This window comes from Salmo salar, chromosome ssa27 (assembly GCF_905237065.1).
Source record: "Salmo salar chromosome ssa27, Ssal_v3.1, whole genome shotgun sequence".
Lineage (NCBI taxonomy): Eukaryota > Metazoa > Chordata > Actinopteri > Salmoniformes > Salmonidae > Salmo > Salmo salar.
The window spans coordinates 9324963-9338435 of record NC_059468.1 but is presented as its reverse complement, the minus strand read 5'-3'; the positions used below and the strand labels follow the sequence as shown (position 1 = coordinate 9338435).

General features: G+C 40.9%; 1 protein-coding gene across 3 annotated transcripts; it reads left to right on the top strand.

The window, feature by feature from the left end:
* Positions 1–207: 207 nt before the first annotated feature.
* On the top strand, positions 208–13107 carry LOC106588437 (tyrosine-protein kinase STYK1). 3 transcript variants are annotated; one of them, XM_014177437.2, is made up of 11 exons: positions 208–584; positions 4019–4074; positions 6474–6689; positions 9835–10068; positions 10490–10671; positions 11243–11320; positions 11647–11861; positions 11955–11995; positions 12139–12235; positions 12393–12618; positions 12711–13106. In XM_014177437.2, coding segments are annotated over exons 1-10 (1317 nt in total). In that variant the 5' UTR covers positions 208–582; the 3' UTR covers positions 12589–12618; positions 12711–13106. The 3 variants fall into 3 exon arrangements, with proteins under 3 accessions (XP_014032912.1, XP_014032911.1, XP_014032913.1); XM_014177436.2 differs by having other exon boundaries at positions 210–584; positions 12393–13105; XM_014177438.2 differs by lacking the exon at positions 208–584 and having other exon boundaries at positions 1684–4074; positions 12393–13107.
* The last annotated feature ends 366 nt before the right edge of the window (positions 13108–13473 follow it).

Sequence of the window (13473 nt, the reverse complement as noted above, 5' to 3'; positions counted from 1 at the left end):
TGTAAGGCAGGGCAAACTTCCATTGCCTCATTCATGAGCTAGTGACAGTGCACCAAAAGCCTAATACTACCTAAGTTACTTCCCCAACGCCCTCAGTGCCTGTGATTGTTGATAGGGGTGGATAGAGCCGTTTCACTTTGAGAAAAGTAATGGAAATCGCAGGTGTTGACTGGCCACTTGGAGGCACTGTGAATCGACAACACCTTTGACCTTTGATGGACACCGGTGATTAGGAGGAGACTAAAATAGTTGTGAGGGCATCGCAAACCCACACACCGTAGCACTTTACACAATAAAACGACACACACACACCAAAAGTCTAAAAACAGAACTCACCGTGGTAGAGGTGATAAGGTTGAGGAGGAAAAGGTGCAGCAAAGGGCAGGGCTAACCTGTGAGAGTTACAAAGCAGAGAGACATGAGGAAAGAAACACACAACAGAAGAGAGAGATTGACAGAGAGGCTGGGAAAGCGGGAGATGGCAAATATCACAAACTGGATTTATCACATGGGGATTATAATAGACGATTGTTAACATCAAACGTGATTATACTACTGCTTCTTATGAGGAGCTAATATCAAATGTGAGTATACTACTGCTTCTTATGAGGAGTTAATATCAAATGTGAGTATACTACTGCTTCTTATGAGGAGTTAATATCAAATGTGAGTATACTACTGCTTCTTATGAGGAGTTAATATCAAATGTGAGTATACTACTGCTTCTTATGAGGAGCTCATATCAAACGTGAGTATACTACTGCTTCTTATGAGGAGCTAATATCAAACGTGAGTATACTACTGCTTCTTATGAGGAGTTAATATCAAATGTGAGTATACTACTGCTTCTTATGAGGAGCTCATATCAAACAAGATAATACTACTGCATCTTATGAGGAGTTAATATCAAAACGGGATAATACTACTGCTTCTTATGAGGAGCTCATATCAAAACGGGATAATACTACTGCTTCTTATGAGGAGCTCATATCAAAACGGGATAATACTACTGCTTCCTATGAGGAGCTTTGGATGCTGAGGACGTAATACCATTACACAATAAATGAGATTCAGCCTTACACAGGGAGCATGCCACGTAGGTTGACACAACATTTGTGAAGAAATGTACAGTTACGGTTAAAATAAATGGGTAAAATACATTGTCGACTAAAATACAAGGTCCAATATATTGTAGTGGTGTTTATTAGAGAGGGGTAAAGATAAATATTTTGTTCGGGCGCCAGGCAGGTATTAACTTAAAAGTTGAATGTTTTGTATTATGTGCTGTGTATGTGTGTGGGGGTTGTGTGTGAGAAAAGCATGTCAAAGAGAAATGCAGCCAGGCTGGTTGAGTGACACACATACTTGTAAAGAGGTGAGGGAGGGAAAACGCAGAAATGCTGTCAGAATGTGCTTCCTAACAACACTATGTGGAGGAGTGTACTGTGACCGCGACTCATTATTGTTACCTGAGGACAGTGACAGAATTAGGTGACAAAACAAAACACACCCTAAGCCTATATCAAATTTGGTATAACCACATCCAGGTTAGTCTTCCCTGTGGCTCAGTTGGTAGAGCATGGTGCTTGCAACGCCAGCATGGTGTGTGCAACGCCAGGGTTGTGGGTTCAATTCCCACGGGGGACCAGTACAACAACAACTAAAAATGCATGAAATGTATGCATTCACTACTGTAAGTCACTCTGGATAAGAGTGTCTGCTAAATGACTAAAATGTAAATGTAGGTAGAGTCAGGTAACTTTCACATGTTGAGTTTCACTTTTCCTTTGATTTATCCTTTATCTAAACAGGTTGTGACCTGAAATAAAGTAAGGTGAGAAGGACATAGCATGGCTAACCAATTTGTTTCTACCATAGTCAACTTGTCGTCTTGTATGATCATTTGGCAAGACAATGATAACATTGTTGAGTAAATACAGGTCCCCCAAGCTAGGCAGCCATGTTGTAAGTAAAGGATGTTATTATAGTATTATAATCCTAAATATGGCTGCATAAACAACACAACTGGTTCTTAAGGTGACAGTGTATTTGATCAATTTTGCCATTTTGAACATTTACATTTGACATTTGCACAGCAGTAAATCCATCCTCAAGCAAGCGGAAAGAGAATTGGCCCAATCCCTGTCCTCACAAGTTGATTCAAAATTGTAGTTCCATTTAAGAAACAAATGTCCAGGGAACTGTCAATGTATCTCTGTGGTGACAAACGAAAACAGGGGATGCGTCTGAAATGTCACCCTATTCACTATGTAGTGGGGCCCATAGGGCTGTGGTCAAAAGTACTGCACTATATAGGTCATAGGGTGCCATTTCAGATACACCCAGTCTCTTCCTACTATAGCCCCTAATAATTACTTGTCACATTGACCTGCCCTGAACCAGCCTACTGAATTTGAACAATGATATTCTGTCCACTTCCACTGTTGATAGGATGAGGTTATCAACGATTCCATTGGAGAATACTAGTCAGCCAGCCAGTCTGTGTTAGCATTTTTCAAATGTCATGCCCAAATCATATGGAAATAACTTCAAACAGCAGTGTCATCAGAGAATGAATCGCGACCAATTAAAGTCAGACTGTGTGATGAGACTAAATACCACCAATGACGCGGCACCAATGCCCCGGTGTCATGTAAAAAAAAAAACTTCCCAGCGTGAAATAGTTTTTAATCATTCTGATCGTGTTCTGATTGTGACGTCATGCTGTAAAAAAAATTCTCCCAGCGTGAAAATGTTCCCGGTTCAATATTTGCACGCGCATCTCTTTATGTGGCTGAGCTCGTGCGTATGTTTCTCTCACACCCTCCTTAGACCTAAAAAAAATACTTCTGTGGGCACACGCATTTGCTTCACACATCTGCCAATCAACGGTGGCCAGGATTATTGATTCTGACCAATCAGAGGTTTGTTGAGGCGTGAGGTCCCGGACTCGCGCGTGAAATATATTTTTTGGCGATTGTAAAGACTTGGGCGCTATGTTTTCATTTGACAGTGCATATATCTGTTTGTTTGGTAGCTAAACAAAAAAAGTTAACTGCACACTTCTTAGAACAACCCATCTCGACCAGTTTACAGCTAATCATGCTAGCTAGCTAAATCAAGGGCGTGTGAGAAACATCTGCACGAGCTCAGCCATCCACACAGATGCGCGTGCAATTATTGACCGGGAACGTTTTGACGCTGTGAAATGTTTTACAACATGACGTCACAATCACAACACAATCAGAACAATTTCACGCTGGGAAGATGTTTTACATCAACCGGCATGCCCAACCCATCCAGGCTTTTACGTGATTAGGACACATCCTTAATGCCAAGCGTGGTATGCCATATTGTACACCTCCTGCAGTCAGTGTGATTATACTATAGCCATAGTCACACTACTGTATCTTAAATTGCCTCAGCATCAGATCTACCCAGATACCATAGTTACTCGGGATTCCAATATCTAGAGTTAATCTAGGTTATTCATTCAGGAAGCAGTCTCTCTGAGATTACATCAATTATACTAGCGCAGTCAAAACATATGTAGACAGAATAACAAAAACATGTACCGGGGTTCAAAATACTCACACTGACATCTTTATCGATGGGGGAAAAAGTGCAAAACATGGAAATTGTATGACACTTGTACAAGTGTACATTATTTTTCCTTTTCCTAAAGTAGACATTGATTAGTCTAGATCAGGGGCACTAAACTCTTACCCTACGAGGTCCGGAGCGTGCTGGTTTTCTGTTCTACCTGATAATTAATTGCACACACCTGGTGTCCCAGGTCTAAATCAGTCCCCGATTAGAGGGAAACAATGAAAGAATGCAGTGGAACCGACTTCGAGATGGAGAAAATGGACTCCAGATGTCTTTATGTGTCTTGTGTGACAGTAGAAGGTGTTGAATACTCCACGCTGCGTCGTTACAGCCGAGGGCTTTATGAGGCCGCTGACCGGTGGTAAATCTAACGATGATGCCTGTATGTTTGCTCGCTCCCACTCCTCAGGATGTCGTCCTACTCTGATGCTGATAATCAGTGTCAACCGGGGGACACCGTCTGTGGTAAGTGCTCCTCTCTCATGATCGTTTTTTTCTCTCTACTTCTCCTGCGTCGCCTTGTCTTGCACCTTCTATAACTTATATACCCATTAGCTGTTGGGTCTCCAAGCCAAAGGCATTGACTAAAAACACGCCATGATCTTGGACTCTTTAAGATTTGATAGACCAGTGTTTCCCCCACCCTGGTCTTCGAGTATCCTCAACAGTACGCATTTTGTATTGTAACCCTGGACAAGCACACCTGATTCAACTCGTCAACTAATCATCAAGCCCTCAATGAGCTGTTTGTCCAGGGCTACAACGAAGATGTGTAATGATGGAGATACTCGAGGACCAGGGTCGGGAAACACTGCGATAGACAATGTTATGGAAATAATAAGGAAATGTTTAACCAGGTTACATTTAGCTGTCCACTGATATATTTTTGGGGAGTTTTGCTAATCTTCCCACCAGTGTAAAAAGTGGGCTTTGACATTCTGTCACAAACTGGTTGTCCATTGACTGAGATTCTATTTGTGCTGACATATGATCAACATCACAGTCAATTTTTACACAACATCTTTGTGTTTTAACCAAACATATATGGTTATGCTATGTAAAGATAATTTGTCAAATTGAATAAATATGGAAATCTGCCTATGGTGGAGACTTGTTCCCTTTCCCAGCCTTTACCAAACAGAGCTGTAGCAAAGGAGCTGCAACCAACACGATGAAGCCACTTCAACCGTCTAGAAAACATTTTGGATAGATAACGCTACATAGGTAGCATCAGACCTGTGAAATATAGATTAGAGGCACTGGTTTTATTAGGTACCAAACGAGTATAAAGGAAACGACCTAGATTTGTCCAATAAGAAACACCCATTTTCCACTGCGTTCCCTAATGAAAACACTATACAATAGTTTTTGATCCGTTATACAGAGATAACAGAAATGTGTTGCATTTGCTGTCACAGTACTCATATCCAGCATGCACACAAGACAGGCTGGGAACAACACAGGGTCTGCCGCATTGTCCGCTACGTTGTCACGTCTACAGAGCAGCACAGGTTAGAGGAAAGATAGTTCAGACTCTCCAGAAGATTTTAAGGAACAAGAAGAATGAATAAAAACCAGACTGTTAATTTCATAACAATTGGCTTTAAGTATTCCAGTTACTTTAGATGGCACACTGTAGGTAGACTCAGCCAAACAATCAAGGTGTGGCGCAAACATGTTGTACCACAATCTACACCTTTTTCAGTATGCTATTTCCGTTGCACTTAAAGGCCGAGTGCAGTCCAACTAGATTTTCCTGTGCTTTAAAATATATTTGCACACTACGAGGTTAGAATAATATTGTGAAAATGATGATAATGCCCTTTTAGTGTAAGAGCGGTTTGAAAAGACTGCCTGGAATTTCAGCCTGTTTTGGTGGGATGGACTTTTGGCCTGCCTGGTGACATCACCAGGTGGTAAATAATTTAATTGACCAATAAGAGTTCCAAACCTCTCACCCCTCTCCACTCAGACCACTCCCAGACAGTCCAAGCTAAATTCTTGCTTGAGAAATTGCTCTTTAATAAGAAGCTATGTGTTGCTTTTTTGACAATTTCTTTTATTGAAAACAATCATAGTAAGTTACTTAATTGTTACCCAGAAATGATTTGATATAAAAACCGCTGCATTGGACCTTTAAATGAAGGCAGTGTACATATTGTAAGTAGCTTATGAAATAAGATGATATGAATGAGGAGCACTAAATCATCCCTGACAAACAGTAATTACGTGTCTGACATATAGTACCTGTCAAAAGTTTGGACACACCTGCTCATTCCAGGGGTTTTCTTTATTTTTACTATTTTCTACACTGCAGAATAATAGTGAAGACATCAAAACTATGAAATAACACATATGGAATCATGTAGTAACCAGAAAAAGTGTTAAACAAATCAAAATCTATTTTATATTTGAGATTCTTCGAAACCCTTGAATGAGTAGGTGTCCAAACTTTTGACAGATACTGTACATTCCTATTGGCATGTATTGTTCTTGCCACTTCAAGTGTATCCTACTCATGTTTCTGACTATCAAAACAAATGCCAGACCACACCTGCTTGCTTTTAAATGTCATGTACTATAGTGTTGACATAGACATTACAGAACACAAAGATCACCATTTCTGGGAGACAGACAAAGAATAGTATTGTAAAATAAGCTTCTTCATAGCCATCCTCAAATGTCCATTCTATATTTCTCTGGTTCTTTTACACTCTATTGTTGCCCAATGTGATTCACAAATGTTGTCCTTTTGCAGCACGGGGTCAGCTGTAGCAGGTTAGACGTTAAGTGCCTTGTTAAAGTGCCCAACGGTAGTAATACTCTAACTCTGATATTGATCTCTCTCGCTCTCTGTCTCTCAGAGATCACAGTGTACAAACAGGAAGTCATCATCGTGCCCATCCTGCTCCTTGCGAGCTTCCTGGTCACTCTGCTAATCGTTCTCCTGATGAGGTGCTGCCCTGGAAAGGGAATCCGCGGACGACCCAGCATAATCCTAGCCCGACCAGACAGTACCAGAAGGTTGAGCAGACACACACAGAGGCAAAGTGCCAGACAGAACCTACAGGGCATTGAGGGTAAGTTGGTGTGCACACTGATGTAATGCCAATGAGCTTGACTGATGAGTCAGCATACTTTTATCTTCCCACTCTGTACAAGTCTTTCTAGACAGATGGGTTGCTTCCGGCAATGTATTGACGCTCCAGTTGAATACGTCTTTACAAGTTGTGTTGTCAGTCGGGACAGAGTGTCAAAGTGTTTATACAGAAACCCAGCCTAAAACCCCGAACAGCAAGCAATGCAGATGTAGAAGCTAGAAGCGCGGTGGCTAGGGAAAAACTCACTAGAAAGGCAGGAACCTAGGAAGGAACCTAGAGAGGAACCAATATCTGAGCGGTGGCCAGACCTCTTCTGGCTGTGTCGGGTAGAGATTATATGCGTACATTTCCATTAAGGCCAGATTGTTTTTCAAGAAGTTCAAACATTCATGGATGACCAGACGGGTCAGATAATAATCACAGTGGTTGTAGAGGGTGCAACAGGTCAGCACCTCAGGAGTAAATGTCATTTGGCTTTTCATAGCCGAGCATTAAGAGGTCGTAACATATTATTTGTTAACTTGTCGTCTATTTAATAGGCTATTTACTGTATTGAGAAAATGTAATTGAATTGTGTATCAAATATCAACATTTGAAGGAGATGCACTGTATCTTTTGTGCTACTGATTTAGTCTGGTTTAGTCTAATTAAAAATGGATATGTTGGCTTCACCTCTCCATCTCAACCAAGAATCAAAGTTAAAGAATAGGACTAAATCAAATCAAACTTGATTTAAAGTGCATTTAAAGTTCAATTCGATTTAATTTAGTCATAATCTTTTAACTTGTATTTTTGGTTGAGATGGAGACGTGAATCCAAAGTATCGATTATTCATTTGTAGACAAACTGGAATTAAAGGCAGACTAAGTCAGTGGAACAGATGGAACTATCCAGTTTGTCTACAAATTAATCCTTGATATGTTGGATCCACATCTCCATCTCAACCAACAATCTGAGTTAAAGAATAGGACTAAATCTAATTAAACTTTAAATGCACTATTCTTTAACTTTACTTTTGGGTTGAGATGGAGAGGTGAATCCGAAGTATTCATGATTAACTTGAAGATTACATTTGAATTCAAAGTTTGAAACCCTAGGCCTATATGTACTGTCTATTTGTAGTTGAACACTGGGTTGAATTGAAACAATAGCTGTTGACGACTTTGCAAACGCTATATAAGTCTAAATAGTTTAATTGATGACACTGTATTTAACTTATGAAGTATGGCTACATTTCATTTGCTCTGTTAAACCTACTCTTTGGAATGACGAATAGCAACAGTGAATATATTCAGTTATTAAGGGATCTCTCAATAATCATTCTCACGATAGCTCATTGGAAGTAGTCAGTGACAAATATAAAAGCTGGGCTTGGTTAAAACCCTGGATGGGAGACCAAATGAATAGCTGGAGATCAACTCTCCACTAGGAGGTGCTGTAGATAGATCAACTCTCCACTAGGAGGTGCTGTAGATAGATCAACTCTCCACTAGGAGGTGCTGTAGATAGATCAACTCTCCACTAGGAGGTGCTGTAGATAGATCAACTCTCCACTAGGAGGTGCTGTAGATAGATCAACTCTCCACTAGGAGGTGCTGTAGATAGATCAACTCTCCACTAGGAGGTGCTGTAGATAGATCAACTCTCCACTAGGAGGTGCTGTAGATAGATCAACTCTCCACTAGGAGGTGCTGTAGATAGATCAACTCTCCACTAGGAGGTGCTGTAGATAGATCAACTCTCCACTAGGAGGTGCTGTAGATAGATCAACTCTCCACTAGGAGGTGCTGCCCAGCCTATTGTTTTTCTTATTTTTATGATAATGGATATAGAACAGCTGATGTTGTTTCAAAGGTACAAATGCAACATATTTTAGGTTTGTCTATGTTGAAAATTGGCCACAATGATGACATAATCCTATGGTTGAAATTTCACCCTCAAAAAACAACAGTTCACGTTGATTACTTTTTCAAATTCTATGTATTGTCCACGTTGATTCCACGTCACAATTGATTCAACCAGTTTGTGCCCAGTGGGTTATGATGCTCTAAGGTCTGGGATATCCGAGACTAACTCTGTACTAGAACTACAGTAGTAAGCATTTACAAACTTTGTAAAGCACATACTTAGTCAATTGCTAAAGCACAATGATTGCCATATTGTTTATTTTAGACTTTTAATGCAGTGGTGTAAAGTACTTAAGGAATAATACTTTAAAGTACTACTTAAGTAGTTTTTTGGGGGTATCTGTACTTTACTATTTATATTTTTGACAACTTTTACTTTACTACATTCCTAAAGAAAAGTATATGTACTTTTTACTCCATTCATTTTTCCCTGACACTCAAAAGTGCTCGTTATATTTTAATGCTTAGCAGGACAGAAAATGGTCCAATTCACACACTTATCAAGAGAACATCCCTGGTCATCCCTACTGCCTCTGATCTGGTGGACTTGCTAAACACATGCTTTGTTTGTAAATTATGTTGGAGTGTGACCCTGTCTATCAATAAATAAATAACAATTATTGTGGCATCTGGTTTGCTTAATATAAGGAATTTTTATTAGTAGTACTTATATTTTAGCAACTACATTTACTTTTGATCCTTAAGTATATTTAAAACCAAATGCTTTGACTTTTACTCAAGTAGTATTTTACTGGGTGACTTTCACTTTTTCTTGAGTAACTTTCTATGAAAATTGAGTACTTTTTCCACCACTGTAATTTTTACTTCTACTTTTGATACTTAAGTATATTTTAGCAATTACATTTACTTTTGATAATTTAAGTATATTTAAAACCAAATGCTTTTAGACTTTTACTTTTTGCTTTTTGGACTTTCACTTTTACTTGAGTAACTTTCTATTAGGGTATCTATACTTTTACTCAAGTATGACAATTGGGTACTTTTTCCACCACTGTGTTAATGTAAATGTTTGCCAAAACTAGACTAACTCCTGGCATATATTTATGTACTGGATTATGGTGTATTTATCTACTTTAAAAAGCTTACATAGGCAGAGACTTATTTTTGTTTTATATTGCATGAGTTGCATCTCTAGGTCTGAGGAATTTCATATATATAATTTCATATATGCGTAATACCCATCTGTTCACCTGCAGCTCCTCCTGAGCTGAACCCACTGGAGCATGAGGAGTTACCTATGAGCACTCCGACCCCGCATGATGCCCCAGACACCTTGTCTGCAGTACCGGAGACGCCCAGAGAGAGGCAGCATGGCTCTTTCAACCTAGTCACTCCACTGCCCCTGTCCTTCTTTGTCAAACCGAACGACTCTGTCACCCTCTACCGGGCAAGGATGGACAACAGAGATGTGATTCTACGGACACTTAAAGGTAACATTCTTTGATATACATTGGAGATATAAAATAGACGCTCCCATCCAGAGACTGACAGTCAGTGTATTGTAAGACCTTCAGGCTTGTGAGTATAAAACATGAAATGTTGGGGATGTTACCTGGTCTTGGTGTCACTATGACATCTTGATTCGATATTCAAATCAACAGACCTAGGCCAACCCATGACAAAAATGACTACATTTTCCTTCAGTAGCCTACTGCCAGGTATAGAAGGAAAAAAAATACAACACATTCGGTGTGTTTGAGGGGATCAGTTTGAGCAAGGCGAGGCACAGAATCACTAATCTTGATAACATATTGAGTAGTTATGAGGGATGTTAGGTCATTTGTAGATCAGTGATTCTACGCAGTCCAACTGCAATGTAGTAAATCTCAACATGCACCTTTTCTCCCCCAGAGACAGCTGATGCCAGCGAGGGCCAGTCCTTCCTGGGCTTTGCCTCCTTCCTGTCTGAGCTGGGGACCCACCCCTTCCTGCCTTGTCTGATAGGCGTGCTCTCCCTACATACCCCCCTCATCACTGTGATGGAGGAACTGGAGCACAGGGACCTGCTGGGGTTCCTATGGAGGTGTCGACAGGTATGGTACTCCCATAGAGATTGATAGAGGACTCCACTTTATATCTATGACCGCATGGGCAGTGCCACTGAGGCTACGACCTATAGGAATCCCCACCCAGTTGACTACTTTAAAATGGGTGAAGCATGGTGGCAGCTTTCAATGGCAATGTCCATGCTTAAATGGCTTATATCCATGATGAGTCCTCTATATATCTCTATGGGTACTCCTACATTGCCAAATGGCTGGGGATGTTCAATAGGGAGAACACTTTTTTAAACAGAGTGAAACGAAGAGGTAGGCTACTTGAACTTGTCCGAAGAAAGATGATTGTGTCACCAAAACATTTTGCTACAGACTGGAGTATACTGAACATGATCCTGATGTGTTAGGGACGGGTCTTAGCCAGAGATCTGCCTTGCACAACCTTTACGTAAACCGTGAATTGTCGCCAGGTTTGCCTGAACATTCGAGTTGTACGTGGATCTCAAGAGGCTGAGCAAACACTCTGTAATCATATAGACTACAGTGAGTATGGACATGACCATTAGTGCTAGTGTGAATGGAGACTCACAGTGCTGTTTCTTGGCAGGACACAGGTGGGGAGTCCCCATGCGACATCACAGAGAAGCACATCTTCACCATGGGAGGACAAGTGGCTTCTGCTCTGGTTGGTCCCTCTCTCTCCATCTCTCTCTCCTTTCCATCTATCTCTGTCCGTATGTCTACAATTGAAAATGATAGTTCAAGTTGAGTGCATATGCTATGAAAATGTCGATCTGACGATTCCATCACTTTGTGACAACTGATGTAAAAGGGTTAATGCACGCATATCATTTTAATTTATAAGTAGAGCCAATAGTTTTACCTGATCAAGTCATGTGTTTAGGAAAAACTCCTGGCCTTACCTACTTGATTCGTCTGTATGAATGGCTTTTACATGCTTGAATGTCCCATAGCCATTGTAAAACACAGCATCCTCTCTTGTGTATTCAGGAATACCTGCATGGTCAGAGCTGTATCCATGGCAACGTTGGAGCTCGGAGCGTGTTGGTTGGCAGAGACCTGACGGCTAAACTGTGGGGATTGGGTCCAGCATACCGCAGGAAAACACAAGCAGGAACTCCAGGAGAGCTGGAGAACACTGAGACGAGGAAGTGGCAGGCTCCAGAAGTATTGGCAAGGAGACTTGTCAGTCAAAGCAGTGACGTGTAAGTCGCCAATCTGATTGGCCATATAATACGAAAAAGTCATCAGACTTTTTGCTTTGACAGTGATCTTTCCAACCATCCTTTTTTGCACAGCTGGTCTTTTGGTATCCTGCTCCATGAAATGGTGACACTAGGTAAATGCTTTTCTAAATAAATAACATATCATTACTGGTCTGTTGAACTGTTATAACCATCACAAATGTTGAACTTTTATCTCATGGATATGTTTATCATGTATACACACCCTAATAATCTCATTTAATCCTCCACTTTGTAGGTGACCCACCATTCCCTAAAGTCATGGCCAATGACCTTCTTCAATACCTCCAAAGGGGAAAGACTCAGAAGAGACCAGCTAATTGTTCTAACTCACTGTAAGCGACCACATTAAGTAATAATCCGTTAATAATGACCTAGGTTACCACAGGAAACACATAACAGTACTAGTTCTTAGACATTGGTAGAGGTGGCCACAATGATCCCCACAAAACCAGTTAAAATTGGTTACAAAAGCTACTGTACCTTTTTCAGGTATTCCATAATCAAGTCCTGTGGCCAGTACGCTCCACACGAGCGCCCTGCATTGGCTGAGGTGATCCGGAAGCTTCAATCAGGAGAGAAGAGTGCCAACAATAGGCCAGTTCTTCGAGTGCCTGGGCCACTGGACATTGAGAAGTACCTGCACGAGGCGGGATATGGAGAGGCCTACAATTACACTGTTCTCTGACTGGCTCCTGGGCTTCTTGTTTAAATCAAGGTCTTAAATGCAGTGTCGCTTTTTCACATTATCGTGAAGACTGCTGGATGAGCGTTTCAAATGTCAAAACACTAAATCTTGTTTATCTTTAGGTGCCATACTATCCTCAATACAATGTGAGAGACTGAAGAAACACTCAGGTATCAGGACATAACTATACTGAACAAAAATATAAACGCAACATGCTACAATTTCAACGATTTTACTGAGTTACAGTTCATATAAGGATATCAGTCAATTGAAATGAATTAATTAGGCCCTAATCTATGGATTTCACATCCCTTGGCAAGGGGCACAGACATGGATGGGCCTGGGAGGGCATAGGACCACCCACTAGGGAGCCAGGCCCAGCCAATCATAATGAGTTTTTCCCCATAGAAGGGCTTTATTACAGACAGAAATAATCCTCAGTTTCATCAGCTGTCTGGGTGGCTGGTCTCAGATGATCCCGCAGGTGAACAGGCCAGATGTGGAGGTCCTGGGCTGGCGTGGGTACACGTGGCCTGCAGTTGTGAGGCCGTTTGGACTTACTGCCAAATTCTCTAAAACTACATTGGAGGTGGTTTATGGTAGAGAAATTATCTGACAACAGCTCTGGTGGACATTCCTGCAGTCAGCATGCCAATTGCACGTGCCCTTATAACTTGAGACATCTGTGTTGTGACAAAACTGCGCATTTTAGAGTGGCATTTTATTGTCCCCAGCACAAGGTGCACCTGTGTAATGATCCTAATGTTTAATCAGCTTCTTGATGTGACACATCTGTCAGGTGGATGGATTATCTTGGAAAAGGAGAAAAGCTCACTAACAGGGATGTAAACAAATGTATATTTTTGTTCTGTATGTATATACAAA

Excerpts from the sequence above, each read along its gene's own strand:
- LOC106588437 (XM_014177437.2), top strand. Across the intron at positions 10,672-11,242 it reads TCCTATGGAGGTGTCGACAG|GACACAGGTGGGGAGTCCCC; the intron begins GTATGGTACTCC and ends GTTTCTTGGCAG. Across the intron at positions 11,321-11,646 it reads GACAAGTGGCTTCTGCTCTG|GAATACCTGCATGGTCAGAG; the intron begins GTTGGTCCCTCT and ends TTGTGTATTCAG.